Source organism: Sphaeramia orbicularis, chromosome 24 (assembly GCF_902148855.1).
Source record: "Sphaeramia orbicularis chromosome 24, fSphaOr1.1, whole genome shotgun sequence".
Classification (NCBI taxonomy): Eukaryota; Metazoa; Chordata; class Actinopteri; order Kurtiformes; family Apogonidae; genus Sphaeramia; species Sphaeramia orbicularis.
In genome coordinates this window covers 40,092,908-40,118,103 of record NC_043979.1, presented here as the reverse complement: position 1 = coordinate 40,118,103, position 25,196 = coordinate 40,092,908, and the positions used below count along the sequence as shown (strand labels likewise).

Sequence of the window (25,196 nt, the reverse complement as noted above, 5' to 3'; positions counted from 1 at the left end):
TGCAACAAAAGTAGCAGTGGGTCTTCATGGGTTAAGGTTGGAGCTGCAAAAAAGGATTTTCAAGAAAATTACGCAACTTTTTATATGACCTAAATTCTGTCCCTCGAAAAGTTCTCTAAGAATGAATAATAACATTACGAATCATTGCTATAATTTGAAATCTCAATCATATATTTATACTTTCAATATAGTTTTATTACCCTTTTATACACTCTTTTATCATTACAATAATCATTTTTGTCTGGAAAAATTGGTGTGAATTGCTTTTTGAAGCATTTTAACCCTTTCATGTATACTGGTCACTCCAGTGGACAGTTATTCTACAGCCGTTCTCTTGTATATTCATGGATTTTGTTGTTCTTTTCGTTGTTTTTTTTAACACATATCTTTATTAAACTTTTAAGACACGACATATCTTTTCTGACATGAATTGGTAACATTATGTAGATCTCTCTTGAACATAAACCCTCAGAATTACAAACCCTCCCCATAGTTTTCACACAGTTTATCAGTAAATACATGTTTCTGTGCGTCAAAAATTAAACATGTGGTGTCCAGCTGAGTGGACATTTTTGCAACTTCATGAAAAATAGGTTCATAAGAATTTTTTTTTTTTTCATTATTATTTTGTATGTATTTTTTAAATTTTTTACAATTATTTTTATTTTATTATTATTTTTTTAAAATTTATTTTTCAAAGGAAAATTTTCAATCGCATTGTTTTTTTCATGCCTAAACGGGAATGAAAACACTCAGGAAATTTTTTTTAAAATTATATTTATCTCATAATTCGTGCATGAAAGGGTTAATTTTTGAAGCAACGAAACATGTATTTACTGATAAATTGTGTGAAAACTATAGGGGGGTTGTGATTCTGGGGGTTTATGCTCAGGGGAGATCTACACAAGGTTACCAATTCATGTCAGAAAAGATATGTAGTGTCTTAAAACTTAAATAAAGATATGTGTAAAAAAAATTAAAAAAATTAATAAATAAAACATCCATGAATATACAAGAGAACAGCTGTAGAATAGCTGTCCACTGTAGTGACCAGTATGCATGAAAGGGTTAAACACATGGTGTCCAGCTGATGAGGATGATGATGAGTATTTTTTTTTTTTTTTTTTTTTGACTTTTTAATTTATTAATGTTTTTTTTTTTACTTTTTATTTATTTTATCTGTTTATTTTATTTTATTTTATTTTTTTTATAAGAATTTTTTCAATCACATTGTTGCTTTCATGTTTAAAGAGAAATGAAAACACTCAGGGAAAAAAAAATCTTGATTAAGGTTCTCATAATTCGTGCATGAAAGGGTTAATTTTTGAAGTAACGAAGCATGTATTTACTGATAAATTGTGTGAAAACTATAGGGGGGTTGTGATTCTGGGGGTTTATGCTCAGGGGAGATCTACACAAGGTTACCAATTCATGTCAGAAAAGATATGTAGTGTCTTAAAACTTAAATAAAGATATGTGTAAAAAAAAAAAAAAAATATTAATAAATAAAACATCCATGAATATACAAGAGAACAGCTGTAGAATAGCTGTCCACTGTAGTGACCAGTATGCATGAAAGGGTTAAACACATGGTGTCCAGCTGATGAGGATGATGATGATGATGAGTATTATTATTATTTTTTTTTTTTACTTTTTAATTTATTAATGTTTTTTTTTTTACTTTTTATTTATTTGATCTGTTTATTTTATTTTATTTTATTTTTTTTATAAGAATTTTTTCAATCACATTGTTGCTTTCATGTTTAAAGAGAAATGAAAACACTCAGGGAAAAAAAAGTCTTGATTAAGGTTCTCATAATTCGTGCATGAAAGGGTTAATTTTTGAAGTAACGAAACATGTATTTACTGATAAATTGTGTGAAAACTATAGGGGGCTTGTGATTCTGGGGGTTTATGCTCAGGGGAGATCTACACAAGGTTACCAATTCATGTCAGAAAAGATATGTAGTGTCTTAAAACTTAAATAAAGATATGTGTAAAAAAATAAAATAAAATTAATAAATAAAACATCCATGAATATACAAGAGAACAGCTGTAGAATAGCTGTCCACTGTAGTGACCAGTATGCATGAAAGGGTTAAACACATGGTGTCCAGCTGATGAGGATGATGATGATGATGAGTATTATTATTATTTTTTTTTTTTTGACTTTTTAATTTATTAATGTTTTTTTTTTTACTTTTTATTTATTTTATCTGTTTATTTTATTTTATTTTATTTTATTTTTTTTATAAGAATTTTTTCAATCACATTGTTGCTTTCATGTTTAAAGAGAAATGAAAACATTCAGGGAAAAAAAAATCTTGATTAAGGTTCTCATAATTCGTGCATGAAAGGGTTAATTTTTGAAGTAACGAAACATGTATTTACTGATAAATTGTGTGAAAACTATAGGGGGGTTGTGATTCTGGGGGTTTATGCTCAGGGGAGATCTACACAAGGTTACCAATTCATGTCAGAAAAGATATGTAGTGTCTTAAAACTTAAATAAAGATATGTGTAAAAAAAAATAAATAAAATTAATAAATAAAACATCCATGAATATACAAGAGAACAGCTGTAGAATAGCTGTCCACTGTAGTGACCAGTATGCATGAAAGGGTTAAACACATGGTGTCCAGCTGATGAGGATGATGATGATGAGTATTATTATTATTATTATTATTATTTTTTTTTTTTTTACTTTTTAATTTTTTAATGTTTTTTTTTTTACTTTTTATTTATTTGATCTGTTTATTTATTTATTTTTTTATAAGAATTTTTTCAATCACATTGTTGCTTTCATGTTTAAAGAGAAATGAAAACACTCAGGGAAAAAAAAAGTCTTGATTAAGGTTCTCATAATTCGTGCATGAAAGGGTTAATATCTTGAATGTTCATATTTAGACATAGATACGATAACAGTATATCTTTCAGCCCTGATATTGATGAGACTCAACTTGAGCAGTCTGTCAGCTGGTATGAATGAGGTCGCAGCAGTGGAGCCACAGCTACGTTACTCAAAACTGAAACGGTCTCAGAGCTTCTCTCAGCTTTAGCATATTCGCAGCCGTGATTCCGTGCACTGCTACGCCTCGCCTAAAAGCTGCGAGAACAGCATATCTGCCCGCAGTCATTAAACAGAAGGGTATAATAAATCAGCTCTCCGTCTAAACCGTACCTGTCAACCCAACCAAAACCACATGGCTGCCTTCACGAAGACGAGAATTCTTATTAAACTCCAAAAATCGGAGATGACAGACCAAATTATATGTGCAGCGACAATTTAGACGGTGGCTAAAATAAGAAAAGCTGAGGCAATATATGTGTGTGTGTATGAGAAAAGAATTTGGACAGATAATGAATCATTATTTTGTCAGACAATAACATCGCTTTTGTGACAATTTACTGACAGATTTAATAGTCAGTTTTATTGGGCGAGTGACTATTTTTGGTCATTTCCGCACGCATTACAAGACAGTGACAGCAATATTTACAGTGAGGACAGTGAGTCAACAATCTCAGGTCCAATGTGGTCTCCAGGGTCTGTAATGAACAGTGAGTGGACCTGCTTTGTTAGGTACCATGAAGTAATGGTACTAATGTAAGGAATGATGTTCAAAGGGAGAATGTGGATGTGGACAGGGGTCTAATGTTCTAAAAGTGATGTTCCTTTACCTTACATGTGTTTTTCTTGTATTTTTTAATAATATATACTTTATGGATTTTTTTTTTTTTTTGCCACATATGGTAAGGAACCAAATATGGTAACTTCATTTATCTTAATTTTCCACAAAACAATAAAACTTTTTTTTTTTCAATTTCACAAAAGTAATTGGGTCTTGTTCTGTCCTCCGATAACACACTGAGGTTGAAATTTTGAATTTCAGAATATTTCTATGAGTGAACTATAAAAGGGTTACGTTAACCCTTTACTAGCCAAGTGACTATTTTTGGTCATCTCCGCACAAATTACAAGATAGTGACAGCAATATTTACAGTGAGGACAGTGAGTCACCAATCTCAGGTCCAATGTGGTCTCCAGGGTCTGTAAGGTCCACCTCTGCATGAACAGTGAGTGGACCTGCTTTGTTAGGTACCAGGAAGTAATGGTACTAATGTAAGGAATGATGTTCAAAGGGAGAATGTGGATGTGGACAGGGGTCTAATGTTCTAAAAGTGATGTTCCTTTACCTTACATGTGTTTTTCTTGTATTTTTTTTTATATATACTTTATGGATTTTTTTCCACATATGGTAAGGAACCAAATATGGTAACTTCATTTATCTTAATTTTCTACAAAACAATAAAACTTTTTTTTTTCAATTTCACAAAAGTAATTGGGTCTTGTTCTGTCCTCCGATAACACACTGAGGTTGAAATTTTGAATTTCAGAGTATTTCTATGAGTGAACTATAAAAGGGTTAACTTAACCCTTTACTGGACTGGCATAGTGACTATTTTTGGTCATTTCCGCACAAATTACAGGACAGCGACAGCAACAGTTCCAGTGAGGACAGTTATGCAACAATGTGGTCTCCAGGGTCTGTAAGGTCCACCTCTGCATGAACAGTGAGTGGACCTGCTTTGTTAGGTACCAGGAAGTCATGGTACTAATGTAAGGAATGATGTTCAAAGGGAGAATGTGGATGTGGACAGGGGTTTTGGTTGCCACCGGCAACCAAAAGCATTTACTGATCTAAAATGTTTAATGCCTGTTGATCCACTAATCCTATCAATACATGTAAATAATTGAGGTAAAATGCAGTGTCTCAGCTTTAACTCAATCATATCTGACCCATTTGGATGATCAGTTGTTCCATAATGAATATGGAAACATTGTCATCTTCTACAGCATTGATTCACCAGTAAAACCCATGGAGTTGGATCAATGACAGTGGATGGACACACTGTTTTTTACTGATATCTATACTGAAAAAGTCACTTTTTCTTCTGTTTTTTCTATTTCTGATATAATGACCGTTGAATTTACTCTGAAATTTTCACGAACAGCTACGTAATCAGTGAATTAAATGTAAGAAAATACATGATTTGTATTCAAAAATGCAAAATACAAAGGATAATATTATCATAAATGGTGATAAATTACTTATAAATGGTTAAGTCTAGAGGAAAAACCCATTTGGGAACAGTCACAAAAGCAGCACTGGGTCTTTACGGGTTAACCTCGATTTTCTACGTAACAATAAAACATTTCACAAAAATAATAACGTGTTGTTATGTCCTCCAATAATACGCTACGGTGTTTCTATGAGTGCCCTATAATGGGTGAAGCACATCCACACTTTGCAGAAGGAGCTGATTAACAACAAAAACACAACTGTTACTATTCATGAGATACAGAAGCTGTTTTGTCTCAGAAACTGAACCTAAAAATCAATTTTATGGGTTCAAACACTTTAAACTCACCATAGACCAATTATGATGTTAGGATAAACACCAAACACTGGCTGTTGTTTTTGTGCGGACCCCTTGGGTAGTTTTTCTACACAGTGTACAACCCTCTGTTGCAGCACCAGCAGCATTCCAACACATGTTTCTTTGCAGCTTGGCAACCAAAGGGGTGCCCCAGTACCCTACATCCTTATGAAAAGGACCACCGGACTTCCCCATGGACCTTCACAACACCACAGCATTCATTTCAGGAAACACTGTTCTGCCTTTTTCAAGCTTTGTACATATTCTTTTTGGGGCAGTTCTTTTTTGTTGGCTAAGATTTTGGAAAATACACTGTGTAAAACTATGAGACTTTACTTTTTAAAAAAAGGGAATTTTAGAGCTATTATCGAAGGCTTTGCAGAGAAATAATCATTTGTCCAAAGCAATTGTGGCTGAAGGCTGTGTTTGCTCAAATGATGTTGCTATGCACAGTTTTTTTTTACATTACATTACATTTGGCAGATGCTTTTATCCAAAGTGACTCACAAAGAGGATGAAATCAAGCATCAGTGGAAAAGTACAACAAGCAAAACATTATCAAGTGCAAGAAAAAGTGGGAGAAGTGCAATAGGGGTTTGAAACGACTGAGTTTGCGAACCTCTTCTTCTGGTTTACTTGTCAACGATGGCTGTGGCGACATCAAAGTGTCACTGTTGTGTACCCCAAAGTACATCGAATAAACAAAAGCAACTATATTTAACCCTTAGTGGTCTGAGCCTATTTTGGCCGTTTTTCAGTACTTGTGATTTTGCCTTTATATACTACACTGAACAAAAATATAAATGCCCCACTTTTGTTTTTGCTCCCGTTTTTCATGAGCTGAACTCAAAGATCTAAAACTTTTTCTACGAACACAAAAGGCCTATTTCTCTCAAATATTGTTCATAAATTTGTCTAAATCTGTGTTAGTGAGCACTTCTCCTTTGTCCTTTGCTGAGATAATCCATCCACCTCACAGGTGTGGCATATCAAGATGCTGATTAGACAGCAGGATTATTGCACAGGTGTGACTTAGGCTGGCCACAATAAAAGGCCACTCTAAAATCTGCACTTTTACTGTATTGGGTGGTCCAGGGGGGTCAGAAAACCAGTCAGTATTTGGTGTGACCACCATTTTCCTCGCACAGTCTTCTTCATGAATTCTCTGAAACAGCTTTGGAGATGGCTTACGGTAGAGAAATGAACGTTCAATTCACAGGCAAAAGCTCTGGTGAAGATTCCTGAAGTCAGCATGCCGATTTCATATTCCCTCAAAACTTGTGACATCTGTGGTATTGTGCTGTGTGATAAAACAGCAAATTTTAGAGTGGCCTTTTATTGTGGCCAGCCTAAGTCACACCTGTGCAAAAATCCTGCTGTCCTGCAGCATCTTGATATGCCACACCTGTGAGGTGGATGGATTATCTCAGCAAAGGAGAAGTGTTCACTGACAAATTTAGACAGATTTGTGAACAATATTTGAGAGAAATAAACCTTATGTGTACACAGAAAAAGTTTTAGATCTTTGAGTTCAGCTCATGAAAAATGGGAGCAAAAACAAAAGCGGGGCATTTATATTTTTGTTCAGTGTATATAAAGAAATGTTGACTATACCCACAATATTTAAGTTTTCATGGTTTTCCTTCAGATTTAGTTGATTGGATTCTGAAGTTCGGCCCCTCATCTCGAATTGCGACGACCCATTTCTTCTTCTCAACTAAATCTGAAGGAAAACCATGAAAACTTAACCCTTAGGGGTCCACGGCCATGGCCCAGTGACTGAATCACATGACATTTTCAAACACATCGTAGCATCAGAAGTCGGTGACATAGACCACTGGGGACAATTGCATTCAAAAGTGCAGACTTGAAACACTCTTCCACTTTTTATTTGATGTTGATAGAACAAATACATCCAGAGATATCATGTTTTGAAACCGGAGCAAACAAGCGATATAAAGCAAGCGTTATATTTCTAACTATATCTTCGTCATTTTTTGTCCTTTTTTAAAACGGAAAAAACTGGCCAAATCTGCAGATTTTAATCCACAGACTGCATTAGCATTACAGGTAAGGGTGAGAATGACCCCTACCCTAACCGGATGTGGAACCTGGGAGGACCAGGGGGGTGAGAAAACGCCCATGTAAAGATATGCTTTTATGTCAAATATTTGAGTATAGTTTTAATTTATTACAGTTTTGATTTTATATATCTAATGTTTGGAACCAATCTTCACTTTTAAAGTCTTTGAAAAGGTTCGTTAAGTATGTCTGCCAATGGAGCAAGTGTCTTGGTAAGATTTCTTGAAAGAAGATTTTCAAGATCTATTGTCTAAAAATAAGTTCTCATATCTCATTGAAAATGTCTTATTTTAAGTGTGATAAGATATTTTGACTAGAAATGAAAAAAAATACACTTGGTAAGATTTAGATTTTTGCAATGAAGATAGTTTATCTATGTCAGATATTCCTTTTTTTATACTTTTTTTTTTTTTATAAAGAACTTTTCAGCATTTAACTCATATAACACTTAAAATTTCAAGTAGCTAATGTGTTCATAATACAAAGATTGACCCCGGACATGATAAACAAACAGAACCCATAGGTAAAATACAAACAAAACGCACATAACAAGACAGTCAAGAGAGTGCATTCTGGTCCATTTACAAACAGAAAATAATTAAATAACGGGTGAGAAAACGCCTATATAAAGCTATGATTTTATGTCAGATATTATAGTTTTAATTCATTACACTTTAATTGTATATACCTAATATTTTGATTCACTTTTAAAGTCTTTGAAAAGGTTCGTTAAGCATCTGTGTGTTATTTATACAATAAATTATATACATTTTTCAAATCGGTTTTATATTTTTTGTGTGTTTTTTGGCCTTTTGTGTTGAAATAGTAGGTTAAAGTGAAAAAATAATATGTAGATGAGATAGATGAAGTTATGTTGAAAAAAACAAACAAACCAAACATGGGTATCATAAACATTTCTTTATATACTATATAAAGGCAAAATCAAAAGTACTCAAAAATGGCCAAAATAGGCTCAGACCCCTAAAGGTTAAATATAGTCGCCTTTGTTTATTCGATGTACTTTGGGGTACACAGCAGTGACACTTCGATGTCGCCTCAGCCATCCTTGACAAGTAAACCAGAAGAAGCGGTACACAAACTCAGTCATTTCTGGGTCATGCGTGAAAAACACCGATTGTAACAAACAGGAGGACGGAACACTTACCATGTCGAGCTCCTGGGAGACTCTCCGTTTGCGGAGCTCCTCCATACGGTCACTGACGTCACTGAAGCAGGTGTTGTAGTACTCCGAGTACTCCTGAGCAAGGTCATCTATGTTGCCCAGAGAACCATCCTAAAAAAAATGAGAAACAAAGGGAAGTTTAGCCAAAATATCCTATCGAACTAAAACAGTCAGATTATCAAAGTCCGCTGACAAATGGACGGAAAATAAGATCATTTCCAACGCCACCATATTTCATAAAAAAGTTACAAAAGACCGAAGAGTTCCTTAACCCTTTAACCTCTGAGATATTATTCCAGGTAAACGTACTGCTGTGAGTATGTGCTGGTGTTCTTTTCTTCAGTGGTTTTGTTTTACTGTGTGTTTTAGGTCAAAACAGGGTGGAATAACAGGAAAAGACAAAGAGAGGAACTGAGGTTTTGACTAAATAAAGCACTCAGAATGTACATTAATAAGAGATTTAGGATGTTAGAACATGAACTGTGAACTGGAACTCATTGAACAACGACACAGATTTGAATTTAGGCCCAGTAGTTTTTGTTTTTGGGGCTTTTTTTTTTTTCTTAATCAGTCCAGCTGCTTTTTGACACCTGGTTGAACTCCAAAAAGCAGTTACACGGTCAAAAAAAAGAAGAAAATGACCATCAAAATGAGCAAGAACAGCCAAAGTGATCAATAAAATGAACAAAAATATATAATAAACCAACAAATGAATAAGTAACACGAACAAAATATGCCACAAACTGAACAAAATTGATGAAAAAATGATCGAATGAAAAACAAAATGTAGAAAAATAAACAATATAAGCAACTAAAAAAAAAAAAAAAAACTAATACAATGTTTAAAAATACTAAACATGAAAAAATATGTGAATAAAATAACTAAAATAAAGAAAAAATGTACATCAATAAGAGATTTAGGATGTTGGACATGAACTGTGAACTGGAACACATTGAATAACGACAAGGATTTAAATTTGGGCCCAGTAGTTTTTGTTTTTGGGGCTTTTTTTTTTTTTTCTTAATCAGTCCAGCTGCTTTTTGACACCTGGTTGAACTCCAAAAAGCAGTTACACGGTCAAAAAAAAGAAGAAAATGACCATCAAAATGAGCAAGAACAGCCAAAGTGATCAATAAAATGAACAAAAATATATAATAAACCAACAAATGAATAAGTAACACGAACAAAATATGCCACAAACTGAACAAAATCGATGAAAAAATGATCAAATGAAAAACAAAATGTAGAAAAATAAACAATATAAGCAACTGAAAAAAAAAACCAAAAACTAATACAATGTTTAAAAATACTAAACATGAAAAAATATGCGAATAAAGTAACTAAAATAAAGAAAAAATGTACATCAATAAGAGATTTAGGATGTTGAACATGAACTGTGAACTGGAACACACTGAACAACAAGGATTTAAATTTGGGCCCAGTAGTTTTTGTTTTTGGGGTTTTTTTTTTTTTTTTTCTTAATCAGTCCAGCTGCTTTTTGACACCTGGTTGAACTCCAAAAAGCAGTTACACGGTCAAAAAAAAGAAGAAAATGACCATCAAAATGAGCAAGAACAGCCAAAGTGATCAATAAAATGAACAAAAATATATAATAAACCAACAAATGAATAAGTAACACGAACAAAATATGCCACAAACTGAACAAAATCGATGAAAAAATGATCGAATGAAAAACAAAATGTAGAAAAATAAACAATATAAGCAACTAAAAAAAATAAATAATACTAATACAATGTTTAAAAATACTAAACATGAAAAAATATGTGAATAAAATAACTAAAATAAAGAAAAAATGTACATCAATAAGAGATTTAGGATGTTGGACATGAACTGTGAACTGGAACACATTGAATAACGACAAGGATTTAAATTTGGGCCCAGTAGTTTTTGTTTTTGGGGCTTTTTTTTTTTTTTTTCTTAATCAGTCCAGCTGCTTTTTGACACCTGGTTGAACTCCAAAAAGCAGTTACACGGTCAAAAAAAAGAAGAAAATGACCATCAAAATGAGCAAGAACAGCCAAAGTGATCAATAAAATGAACAAAAATATATAATAAACCAACAAAGGAATAAGTAACACGAACAAAATATGCCACAAACTGAACAAAATCGATGAAAAAATGATCGAATGAAAAACAAAATGTAGAAAAATAAACAATATAAGCAACTGAAAAAAAAAACAAAAACTAATACAATGTTTAAAAATACTAAACATGAAAAAATATGCGAATAAAGTAACTAAAATAAAGAAAAAATGTACATCAATAAGAGATTTAGGATGTTGGACATGAACTGTGAACTGGAACACACCTCTAATTTTTCATTTCAGTGGATTTTGTTGGTTATTTTTGTTCTTTTTACTCATTTTTTTTAATCATAAAATATTTACAAAACACTAAATAACATGAAAAAAATGAATATCGTAAAAAAAACCAAAAAAAAGGAAACTCAATACAACACTGCAAACAGTAAAAACAAAGAAACTGCAAGGAAAACGGTGTAAAAAAACAAACAAAAAAAAAAGCCCAAATCATTTCTTTTCATACCGAGTCGGTCTCACTCTGCTCTGTTTTACCCCCCATTCCACAGGTGGTGGTGGGGGGACGCACTGAGCATGCTCACATGTCTATGGAAAGCACAAGGTCTATTCTATCAGCACGTTTAGGGATGTTTCCTATTGAGCAAACAGTTGAATTTTTATGCATATTTAAAATAAATCAGAAATAAATCAGAATGCTAACCACAGACATGTAAATAAAGTGAGGGTTCTGATTTGTGATATTATAACCCACATGATAATTCATCTTTTAACAGAAGGCTCATTTTACAGCCAAGTATTTTTTTTTTTCTTCTTCAAACCAAACACATAAATCCTCACATCTTCACTGAAGTATTTCCTTTGCGTGTACATAGACTCAACCTTTTACACCAGGCATGTCCAAAGTCCGGCCCGGGGGCCAATCACGGCCCGCGGTCAGATTTTATACAGCCCACAGCTTGGGTTTTATATTATATTATTTATGGCCCGCTGGACTGTTGAACCGAGTACATGAATCATAAAAGGTTCAAATGCAGTTTCTCCGCTCACCTCATGGTGGCAGCACCACTCTAACTCTATCGGGCTCTGTGACTTTGCCGTGAACCTTTTTCGCTAATTTCTAACCATGGCGCCTGTAAATACAAAAACGAAAGTTGACAGTGAGGGCCGCCGCTTCCAGGAGAGATGGGAATTACAATTTTTTTCACTGAAAATTGAGGCAATTATGTTTGCCTAATTTGTCAAGAGACTGTTGCCTTGTTTAACCCTTAATAGGTAACCATCTAAAAATGTTATTTTTTAGTCAGTTACAATACTTTATTGCTTATAGTATGAAAGGATAGCAATGAAACGAAAAAAAAAAATAAAAAAATTGTGCTTTATTTTCCAAATAAATTCTCCTTTTCTGCATGAAGTACAATTCTCCTTTCCATAAAACATTAAAAACGTGGGGTCTGCTGGGACCCCAGGTTACCTATTAAGGGTTAAGGAATTCAATGTAAAGAGACACGAGCAGACAAAACATGCTAACGCATACGACAAGCTAGCAGGGAGTGAGCGCTCCGAAAAAGTGAAGCAAATTCCAGCTGCTTTAAACTCAACAGTGACTCTTCATGTGAACCTGGGAGTTCAAAGAATTCACCACCAAGGCAGGCTACCAAGTTGCCAGGTTAGTTGCCTCTAATTGCTGGTGTTATGTACTTGTAGATGTGACACACAATAATTACTTTCTGAATGATTTTGTGAAAGACAAGAGTAAGAGTCATATGTTTTCATCTTAAATGTTAACAGACTTTGCATTACTGAGTAATATATGAGTAATGATTACTCATATAAGTCATGTTTAAAATGAATGTGGGGTTAAGATTTTTATCAACTTGGAAGTTCACTCAAAAAAAAAAAATTAAGCCAAAAATGTTGACTTTATGTATTTTAATTACATGTAAATTTTCCATGTAATTTCATTACATAAGTTTAATGTAAAGAGTTGCATTTAATACAATGTTTTTTTCTATCATATTAAGTCAATACGAATAAATTAAATGCCTTCAGTCAGATTTGCTTTAGTTAATGCAAACTTTTACATAAACTGTGTTTCACTGTGACGCTCAGCCTTTTTATGTGATCTATTAAATAAAGTTTACTTTATTTGTTTAGATTCACTTTATACTAAGCATATTCACATTATGTTTGACTTTTTCGGATAAATATTTTAATGTGCGCTGTTTTTATATTTATTTTTATTTCATTGTATTTCTCTCAAATTTCATTTTATTTCTTGATGTATAATCAAATCTTAATGTATTTTAATATTGTATTTTTTCAATCAATGTGAAGCACTTTGGGCTACAATTTCTGTATGAAAGGTGCTATACAAATAAAGTTTATTATTATTATTATTATTATTATTATTATTATTATTATTATTATTATTATTAAATAAACTTTAAATTTCATATATTTCAGTTACATTTTACTTTAAAATATTACTTCATGTTTATTAGAGCCAAGAATCATTTTTTTGAGTGTTTAAGATACTCTATACAGTTTGTTCTATGTTATCTGACTCCAGATGTGAAAGGAAGGCAGAATTGTTTTGGGTTTTTTTTTTTTGTTTTTTTTTTAAATTTGTTCACACCTGAGTGGCTCAGATTTGGTTACATTGCCATTTTAAAAAATGATATTGTGACAATGAAAACTAGAAGCACTCGGAGAGCGCAGACCTCCGCCAAGGCTGATCAGTGCCCCCCCCCGTGGGCCCCCCCACCCCTGATCACCACCAAAATTTAATCATTTCTTCCTTATCCCATTTCCAACAAACCCTGAAAATTTCATCCAAATCTGTCCATAACTTTTTGAGTTATGTTGCACACTAACGGACAGACAAACAAACAAACCCTGACAAAAACATAACCTCCTTGGCGGAGGTAATAAAAATGTTGTAGAACAGCGCATTTATGTGTAATTTTTACTGTTTAAAAAATGTCTGAAGGGACCACTGGCCCCTGGCAATGTCCACATTATCAGATCTGGCCCTCTTGAAAAGAAGTTTGGACACCCCTGTTTTACACTCTAAAATAAAATGATGCTTCAGGGCAGGAAATGGAGCTTGTTGAAGTCTGTTAGTACAAGTACAGTCCCTTCATCTTTATTTTCCAGAGCGCAGCTTTATAAAACTACCGCCACATGCACTTACAATTAGCGGCATATACCAGGTACCTACTGCTGATGGCATGTGTTCGTGTTAACCTGGCATGGCTGGAGTGTGGCACAGGCACTTAAACATAATCACTCCCATATTAGTGTTTCCTGCAGCCTGGGAGATCTACAAGAGTCAATGAATATTTTAGTTTAAGTAGCAGAGAAAGAACGGAGTTGTGAATTGTCATTGGGGTACATGTGGTTTTTGGGTTGTTAATGTATAGATTGAGAAACAATGCAAGTAAAAAGACATCGGTTCCATATAGGGTTCCACAAGTTAGGCCTAAATTTATGGTTTTTTTACACTTTATTTTTCTTGTTTGATTTCTGTACAATACAAAACAAACATAAGGGACATTTGTAGGGATGCACCGATACCACTTTTTTCCAGACCAAGTACGAGTACAAGTACTTACATTTGAGTACTTGCTGATACCGAGTACCGATACGAGTACTTAATAATCCCATTCCAGTTCTTAGTTCCTTTTGTAAATGTGCTTTATTGTCGTTGTCATTAGTCTGACTGGAACAAAGTGCTGCTACTGACATTTAATGTGTTGGAATGAGCGTTTCTCAATTAAACCACCAGGGGGCGCCGCTCTGAATTAACCGTACTGGACAAATACCACGAAGAAGAGTAAAGTTTTTTTTTTTTTTGACTTGGGTTTTACAGATTTGATGAAAAATTGGTGAAGAAAGTCTTACGAAGCTTTGAAGACTTTTTTAAGGTATTTCATGCAGATTTGGAAGACTTTTAAGACTTGTTATGTGACCAACTTTAAAATAAATTATATAAGTCCTATAACAATTCTTTATCTCTATAGCCTAAGTATCACGAATCCATAAGTCTCTCCAAGATTATGCACCTGAATTTCGTCCCTCACGGTGAACAATTCTGAAATGTACTCCACCAAAAACATTCCATTTGTTTACAAACAGAGCCGGTAAGTCACTCGGGCTTTTTTGGAAATTTGTCACAACATTCATTGTGGGAAACGGAGTTACACTCAGCCGCAGTAGCTACATCAATGACAAACATGTCGACCAAGTGAAAGCAGGTGCGTGAAACTCTGCTTCCCACAAAGCATGTTGCGACAAATTTTCCCAAAATGCCCGAGTTCACCGTGAGGGAAGAGATTCAAGTGAGTAATCGCGGAAAGATTTACAGATTCGTGATACTTTGGCTATGACTCGGGTTTTACAGATTTGATGAAAAATTGGTGAAGAAAGTCTTACGAAGCTTTGAAGACTTTTTTATGGTATTTCATGGAGATTTGGAAGACTTTTAAGACTTGTTATATGGCCAACTTTAAAATAAGTTGGTCATATAACAATTCTTTATCTCTATAGCATAAGTATCACGAATCCGTAAGTCTCTCCATGATTACGCACCTGAATTTCGTCCCTCACGGTGAACAATTTCGAAATGTACTCCACCAAAAACAATCCATTTGTTTACAAACAGAGCCGGTAAGTCACTCGGGCTTTTTCGGAAACTTGTCGCGACATGCACGGTGGGAAGCGGAGCTACACTCAGCCACAGTAGCAACAACAACAAACATGTCGACCAAGCGAAAGCAGGTGCGTGAAACTCTGCTTCCCACAAAGCATGTCGCGACAAATTTTCCCAAAATGCCCGAGTTCACCGTGAGGGAAGAGATTTAAGTGCGTAATCCCAGAAAGACTTAAAGATTCGTGATACTTAGGCTATGACTCGGGTTTTAGAGAGTTGATGAAAAATTGGTGAAGAAAGTCTTACGAAGCTTTGAAGACTTTTTTAAGGTATTTCATGCAGATTTGGAAGACTTTTAAGACTTGTTATATGGCCAACTTTAAAATAAGTTGGTCATATAACAATTCTTTATCTCTATAGCCTAAGTATCACGAATCCGTAAGTCTCTCCATGATTACGCACCTGAATTTCGTCCCTCACGGTGAACAATTTCGAAATGTACTCCACCAAAAACAATCCATTTGTTTACAAACAGAGCCGGTAAGTCACTCGGGCTTTTTTGGAAATTTGTCACAACATTCATTGTGGGAAACGGAGTTACACTCAGCCGCAGTAGCAACATCAATGACAAACATGTCGACCAAGCAAAAGCAGGTGCGTGAAACTCTGCTTCCCACAAAGCATGTCGCGACAAATTTTCCGAAAATGCCCGAGTTCACCATGAGGGAAGAGATTTAAGTGCGTAATCTTGGAAAGACTTAAAGATTTGTGATACTTTGGCTATGACTCGGGTTTTACAGATTTGATGAAAAATTGGTGAAGAAAGTCTTACGAAGCTTTGAAGACTTTTTTATGGTATTTCATGCAGATTTGGAAGACTTTTAAGACTTGTTATATGGCCAACTTTAAAATAAGTTGGTCATATAACAATTCTTTATCTCTATAGCCTAAGTATCACGAATCCGTAAGTCTCTCCATGATTACGCACCTGAATTTCGTCCCTCACGGTGAACAATTTCGAAATGTACTCCACCAAAAACAATCCATTTGTTTACAAACAGAGCCGGTAAGTCACTCGGGCTTTTTCGGAAACTTCTCGCGACATGCACGGTGGGAAGCGGAGCTACACTCAGCCACAGTAGCAACAACAACAAACATGTCGACCAAGCGAAAGCAGGTGCGTGAAACTCTGCTTCCCACAAAGCATGTCGCGACAAATTTTCCCAAAATGCCCGAGTTCACCGTGAGGGAAGAGATTTAAGTGCGTAATCCCAGAAAGACTTAAAGATTCGTGATACTTAGGCTATGACTCGGGTTTTAGAGAGTTGATGAAAAATTGGTGAAGAAAGTCTTATGAAGCTTTAAAAACTTTTTTAAGGTATTTCAAGGAGATTTGGAAGACTTTTTATGACTTTAAAATAAGTTGGTCATATAACAATTCTTTATCTCCATAGCCTAAGTATCATGAATCCATAAGTCTCTCCAAGATTACACACCTGAATCTCTTCCTTCACGGTGAACAATTTCGAAGTGTACTCCACCAAAAACAATCCATTTGTTTACAAACAGAGCCGGTAAATCACTCGGGCTTTTTCGGAAATTTGTCACGACATGCATTGTGGGAAGCGGAGCTCCACACAGCCGCAATAGCAACAACAACAAACATGTCGATTAAGTGAAAGTGGGTGCGTGGAACTCTGCTTCCCACAAAGCGTGTCGCGACAAATTTCCGAAAATGCCCGAGTGACCTACCGTCTCTTTTTGTAAACAAATGGGCTGTTTATGGTGGAGTACACTTCAAAATTGTTCACCATGAGGGAAGAGATTCAGGTGCGTAATTACGGAAAGACTTACGAATTCAGATATGCAACTCTAAAGACTTTTTAAAGGTATTACATGCATATTTGGAAATTCAAGACTTTTTTTTCAGACCCTGCAGGAACCCAGTCCATCCAAACACCCCCCCTAAAAATCCTCCCATTAACAGTCTGTATGTTTTGGCCTCTTATTCCCTGTTATCAGACCCAATACAGGGATCGTCTCTTCTAGCAATAGTTTAGTTCCTGGTTTTTGTCTTTAGTCGTGGCTCATATCAAGGATGCCCTTTACCGTTCCTCAAGACATTCACCCAACTTTCTATTCACACACTTTTCCGGCTTGCCATAGTTTAGATCTGCACAGTTCCTGTCTTTGTGTGGAGGATGAGTTTAGGTTTGAGGGAGGAAGCGATGGTCCAAACAGTGAAGCCCTTACCCAACACAAAAGGCTTTGGGTGTAATGTTGGACCCTGACCTCAGGGTTCCATTTGGAAACATTATTAGGATTAAAATCAGCGTTCTATAAATACAACCCAGCGTATAGAAACTATAAACACACAACTGACCTGTCTGCTTTTACTTCAGATCCTGGGGTTTTTAGTCAATACAGTTACCTAGATACTATAGAATACTACTGCTGCTACTACTACTACTCCTGCTTACTAAGACTACTCTTATTATTATTATATATTGTTATGACCATTACAGTTACCACATTATTCTAACTTTTATGCTGCTATTATTAAACTATACATAATATGAACTAATGGTGATGTTTTACATGTATGTTCTTATCAGTTTTAAGTTTGTTTTTAGTACTGACTTCCATTGTGTTTATGTATATTAGCGTGGAAGTACGGCTGTGATTTCCATTTTGTGTAGGACACTATTGAAAAAGAGATTTTTAATCTCAATGAGCTTTTTTTTCCCTGGTTAAATAAAGGTTATAATAATAATAATAAATATATACATATATGTATAATATACATACATAAATACAATATAATTAGTTATTTGTTGTTATTGCTATGATTATTAGCATATTATTATTATTATTATTATTATTATTATTATTATTATTATATATTGTTATGACTATTACAGTGACCACCTTATTATAACTTTTATGCTGTGATTATTAAACTATACATACATATATGTATAATATACATATATAAATACAACATAATTTGTTATTTGTTGTTATTATTGTTGTTATGATTATGATTATCATATATTGTTAGGACTATAACGGTTACCACCTTATTGTAACTTTTATGCTGTGATTATTAAACTATATATATATATATATATATATATATATATATATATATATATATACACACACACACACACACACATATATATATACATATGTATGTATAGTATAGTATACATACATAAATACAACATAATTAGTTATTTCTTGTTATTATTGTTGTTATGATTATGATGATGATGATTATGATTATGACTATGATTCTTCTTATTATTATTATTCTTATTATTATTCTTATTATTATTATTATTATTATTATTATTATTATTATATTACATTACATTACCACCTTGCTACTTGTTATTTCTACAAGAACTTCACAGTGTGCAATTGCCTGGTTTTTCACCAGTTTTTTTACTGTTTTCTTGTTTAGAGTTATTGTTTTGCTATTTTCCTGTAGTATTTCTTGTTGCGCTGCTATTGAAACCTTAATTTCCTGAGGGTTTTGCCCAAAGGATCAATAAAGTCCTATCTAATCTAATCTAATCTAATCCAATCCAATAACCACAGCCTTACAAGTACTATACTGTATTAAAAGATATCGGAAATTTTCTGAGGTTTAGAGTAACTTCTTTGATACAATGTGGGAAAGAAGCCTGACTCCCATGCCTTGGCTGGGTAAAAATGTAGGCCATTCTAGCGGTGACGGCCAACTCCTGAATATTCATCAGTGTTGATCTAATCTGTGCCAGGCAGACAGCTAGCATTGAGTCACTGTGCAAGGTCCGAACAGTCTCTCTCAGTCTCTGTCTTTGTCAACCGGACTCCCCTATCTGAGTGCCAGGCCACAAATGAATGGATCACTGTGAGTGTGTGTGAGTGCACCACACACACACACACACACACACACACACACATATATACATGCACACACAGGGGGCATAGGGCCTTCTTTAGAGATCGCCGTCTAGTCGGGGAGAACGCACATTAGCATGCTTGCACAGGCCTGCAGGAAATTTCACAAACACCGACACCAAAACAAACTGCCGCAGACCAATAATAAACAACTATTTAACCGACTTATGAAATTACCAACGCGACATATCTCGGACAAACTCTAGTCCAGCTCGGCCGGCTGTCATCCATCCACTCGCTGTCATTAGTTGAGAAATCGCTCTGTGTTCAGACATATGTTTGGAGATGACTGAGGCCCCGGTGGGAACACTCCCTGAACAGACACATGCTATTCCCTTCATTGCTCAAGTTGACTGAAAGCACGCTCTCATTACAGAACTCCAGGATGTTTTAATCATCGTACGAATTCCGAGGCTGCGCCGATCCGTTCAGCACATCGAAAATATAACAGCCAAACCTACCCTGAGAGCATGCACGCTGCACACAGAGCTGCAATTAAGAGAAATATTGATGATAAAGCTCAACATTTCACGCTCTGTATGCTGAGATAAGGACTTGAACAGGGGTATGGAGTCCACATTCAGCCCAGTATGACCTGAAGTGGGCCAGACCGGTACAATAACAACAGTAAAAACTAGGGCTGCTCGATTATAGACAAAAAAAAAAAAAAAAAATCACGATTATTTTAGCAATAATTGAAATCACGATTATTAAAAACGATTATTTGTTAACCTTAAAGTTGTTTATTTTTTTCTTGCAAAACAATGTAAAATATACTCTTTAACCCTTTCATGCATAGTGGTCACTACAGTGGACAGTTCTTCTCCAGCTGTTCTCTTGTATTTTCATGGGTTTTGTTGTTTTAGTTCCATATCAGCCAACACTGTGGACGCTTATGCACCATCCCATACACTGACATTCATACCATTACTGTAACTACTACTGTTACTGTTCTTGATAAACCTGATCTGCAGTGACATGTTTGAATGGAAATCAATTGCTAATAAAAATTGGGAATATGATAAAAAGCAAAAAAAAAAAAAACATCAGATTAGCAGCATTAAAAGTGTTTGATTTTGTATATCACTTTCTGATATTCAAAAATTAAGCACATGGAGTCCAGCGGAGTGGGCATTTTTGGAACTCCACAAAAAATTATGAAGGTAGATTTGTTTCTTTATTGCTTCAACCCCAAAAAAATTTCATTTAAAAAAAAAAAAAAAAATCCAATAATAATAATGATGATGATGATGATGATGATGATAATAATAATAAAAATCACTTCAATCAAGGAGAAAAGTGTTCACATGCAATTTTTTGGATCATATTTTTTTTTTCATTCAAACACTTTTTTTATTGATTTTTTTTTTTTTTTCTTTTTAGTTAAAGCAATAAAGAAACAAATCATAAAAAAACAGGTTTATTAAAAAAATCAATTGCATTTTTTTTCATGTCAAAAGAGGAATAAAAACACTCAGGGATAAAAATCTTGATTAAGGCTCTTAAAATTCATGCATGAAAAGGTTAAACATAAATAAAGCTTTTAACCACTAAAACAAAGTATGTTCACTTTTGTACAAAACAAAAAAAATCTTTGAATGCAAATAAGTGTACTGTAAATTCAAGTATGTTTCCTTTTGTAAACAAATAGTGCACTGGAATTCAACTGCTATAGACTTGCCATAGAACTGTAGCAATAAAAAAAAAAAAAAAAAAACTCACGTAAAGTGCAAATTATAAATTCAAGTATGTTCAGTGTAGTATGAAACATAGTAAATTCAGTGGCGTGAGGTTTCAGTTAAAGCCTATAGAATATGAACGTTAGGGTTATACAGGTTAAGGTTAGGTTAATACGGGAGTTGCAGCGTAAAGAGATTTGGAGACTGAAGATTGCATTGCGGACGAAGTTGTAGACGGAGTTGTTTTTATGCGTTTTAGTTTTTCATAAGATTACGATTAAGGTGGCGGTGGTTAAACTTTAGATGGTTAAAAAGGTTTGTTGTGTTAGCGGTCGGTGCGGACACAACTACGAAACACTTTTTGCACGTGATGAGTTTTTGCTCTTCGTCTTCTTCATCAAACCCAAAGTGATTCCATACAATTGAATTGGACTTGCCTTTTTTGTTTACCAAGCACTTCTGCTGCGATTCTCCTGCCATTTTTCCAGACCGCTAGGTACAACTTTCCTCTTGGGGTGGACCTGCCGGCTAGCAGGCAGCTGTAGCTTAGAGGGGGGCGGGGCAGAGCAGCTCATGGTAGCTTGCGTGCGCGTGAATTAAAACAACTCACAATTAATAATCGTTTTTTCTCGATTACATAATTTTTGTAATCGTTGCGTGTAATAATCGTAATTGAATTTCGATTAATTGCACAGCCCTAGTAAAAACTAGACAAGCACTCGTAGAGCACAGACCTCCGCCAAGACAGATCAGTCCCCCCCCCCCCCTCGATCACCACCAAAATTTAATCATTTGTTCCTTGTGCCAGTATCAACATTTCCTGAAAATTTCCTGAAAATCCATCCATAACTTTTTCAGTTATGTTGCTAACTCACCAACGAACAAACAAACTAGAACAGCACTCTGAGAGCACAGACCTCCGCCAAGGCACATCTGTCATCCCCCCCGATCACCACCAAAATGTAAACATTTCTTCCCGGTGCCAGTATCAACATTTCCTGAAAATTTCCTGAAAATCCGTCCATAACTTTTTGAGTTATTTTGCTAACTAACTAACCAACAAACAAACAAATCCTGGCAAAAACATAACATCGGCTTCCTGTTAAAACCTGCGAAGTGACATTTTTGGTGGGAAATAAAAACCTGTTATCTTCCTGATTATAGCTTCAAATTTCAGTCTCCTGTGAAAGTTGTTTACATTCCATCATAAGTACCAACATTAAAGGAACAGATATTTTTTTTGTCATATTTCACAGTTTCCCATTATATAAACAGTTTTTTTGTTTCTCCTGTAAAATTTGCCAAAAGTCACATAGCAGGTTTTATCAGGAAGCTGACGATAACCTCCTTGGCGGAGGTAAAAATACAATTATTAGTGTAACGATACAGAAAAATTTCGGTTCAGTACGTTTTCGGTACAGTGAAGGAGACCATGGGGGTGGGTATAGACCAGGGGTGTCAAACTCATTTTAGTTCAGGGGCCAAATCCTCCCAATATGATCTGTAGTGGGCCGGACCAGTGAATTAATAACATATTAATATATAAATAATGCCAACTCCAAACATTTCAATGTATTTTATTATGAAAAAGTAAAATTACATTACGGAAACGTTTACATCTATAAACTGTCCTTTTAAAAATGTGAATAACATGAAGAACCATGGAAAAACTGAAATTTATTAAGAAAAATAAGTGCAATTTTAACTCTATTCTGCCTCTGCTTATCATTTGTAAATGTGCATTACAATTTACAGATTACAATGGATCTGCAAATTTACAAAATATTTTAGTGACTGGCAGAAAATTAGTAAAATTGCATTTACTTCTCTGAACACATTTCTAGTTTTTCATATTTTTTGTGAGAGGCTAGTTTGTAAATTTACATATTTTCATCTAATTACACTTTTTTTACACTGAAACAGTGGAAAAATTTTGAATTGTCATTATTCGTACGTTTTTAATGGTAGTATTTTACTGATCTGACCCACTTGAGACTATAGTAGGGCTTTATATGGGCCCTAAAGTAAAACCATTGACTGTTAATATCTTCAGTGTAATTTTTGCATTTCACAAATTCATCCTACGGGCCGGATTGGACCCTTTGGCGGGCCGGATTTGGCCCCCGGGCCGCATGTTTGACACCTGTGTTTTAGCAAGTGCGGCTCCAACGTTTTATGCTAAGAGGAGGAAAACTAACACACTAAGGTTGAAATTTTGAGTTTCAAATTTTGAGTATTTCAGTGATGGTTAACATCCTTCATTAAGATCTTCAGTGTAATTTTTGCACAAATTCATCCCACGGGACAGATCGGACCCTTTTGGTGGTCCAGTTTTGGCTCGCGGACCGTATGTTTGACCCCTGTGGTGTCGAAGATCGTGCAAACACCCGTGTGTGTGCGTAGATAGCTGAGATTCCTCCAGTTCTCCAGGGGCATTAGCTCACTGGGGTACGATGCAGCTGACCCTCACACCAACACCACCTTGTAAAGTGATCCTGCATGTGCTCTGTTATGTATATCATGTTAAGAGACAGCACGTGAAAGCAAGTGGAGAGTGCATTTGCCTTTTGGGAGAATACACAGCAGGCAACGGGACGAGTTAACCCACAGGTGTCAAACATGCGGCCCGGGGGCCAAATCCGGCCCGCCAAAGGATCCAATCTGGCCCATGGGATAAACTGTGAAATATAAAAATTACACTGAAGAAATTAACAATTGAGGATGTCAAAATAATTTTAATTCGGATTCCACATACAGACCAATTAGATCTCAAGTGCCAGTAAAATACTATCATATTAAACCTATAAATAATGAAAACAGCCAATTTTATCCTTGTTTTAGTGTAAAAAAAAAAAAAGTAAAAAATACATGAAAATGCTTATATTAAAAACTGTTATTTTACAAAAAAACTGTGAAAAAACTACGTCTTAAGATAAGTAAATGCAATTTTACCAATATTCTGCCTGTTATTAAATGTTTCATTCATTTGTAATTGTAATGTAAGTTGTAATGCACATGTGTAAATGATAAACTGATAATCTGAGGCAGAATATTGGTAAAATCGGACTTGTTTTTCTTAAGATGTTTCCAGTTGTTCGTGTTATTCAGATTTTTGTAGATGTTACAAAAAAATAATAAATCTTGAATTAAGCAAAAAAAAAATCTTGAATTAAACAAGAAAATCTTGAATTGATCCAAAAAAAAAAAAAAAAATCGTGGATTAAGCAAAAAAAAAAAGTTGAATTAAGCAAAAAAAAAAAAAAAATCTTGAATTATGCAAAAAAAAAAATCTTGAATAAAGCACAAAAAAAAAAAATAAATCACTTAAGGAAGGTTAAATATAGGGAAAAAAATCTTAGCTTTTACATTAAATTATTAATATCTTTGCTGAAAAAGTCACTTTTCCTCAGTTTTCTCTGTTTTTTCATATAATAACCCCAACTTTACTCTGAGCTTTTATGAACATCTACATGATTAGCAAATTAAATATAGGAAAATACCTGAGTTTCACTGAAAAAACACAAAATTCAGAAGATAAGATTACAATAAATGATAAATCACTTAAGGAAGATTAAATATCGGGGAAAAAATCTTAGCTTTTACATAAAATTATTGATATCTTTGCTGAAAAAGCCACTTTTTCTTCAGTTTTCTCTCTTTTTCATAAAATAACTCAACTTTAATCTGAGCTTTAATCAACATCTACATGATTAGCAAATTAAATAAAGGAAAATACCGGAGTTTCACTGAAAAAACACAAAATTCAGAAGATAATATTACAATAAGGTTAAATATAGGGGAAAAAATCCTAGCTTTTACATTAAATTATTGATATCTTTGCTGAAAAAGCCACTTTTTCTTCAGTTTTCACAACTTTAATGTGAGCTATTATAAAAATCTACATGATCAGTAAATTAAACATAGGGGAAAAAAAACTGATTTTCACTGAAAAAACACAAATCAGTTCTGTTCTGTACGTTCAGTTATTGATATCTTTACTGAAAAAGTCACTTTTCCTCAGTTTTCTCTGTTTTTTCATATAATAACTCTAACTTTACTCTGAGCTTTAATGAACATCTACATGATTAGCAAATCAAATATAGGAAAATACCGGAGTTTCACTGAAAAAACACAAAATTCAGAAGATAAT

At 34.3% G+C, this 25,196-nt stretch overlaps 1 protein-coding gene across 1 annotated transcript in view; it reads right to left on the bottom strand.

The window, feature by feature from the left end:
- Window positions 1-25,196, bottom strand: part of sash1a (SAM and SH3 domain containing 1a) — an 813,502-nt gene that overhangs the window by 168,348 nt on the left and 619,958 nt on the right. The window contains 1 exon segment of the mRNA XM_030128283.1: window positions 8,687-8,815. Coding sequence (XP_029984143.1) covers window positions 8,687-8,815 — 129 coding nt within the window.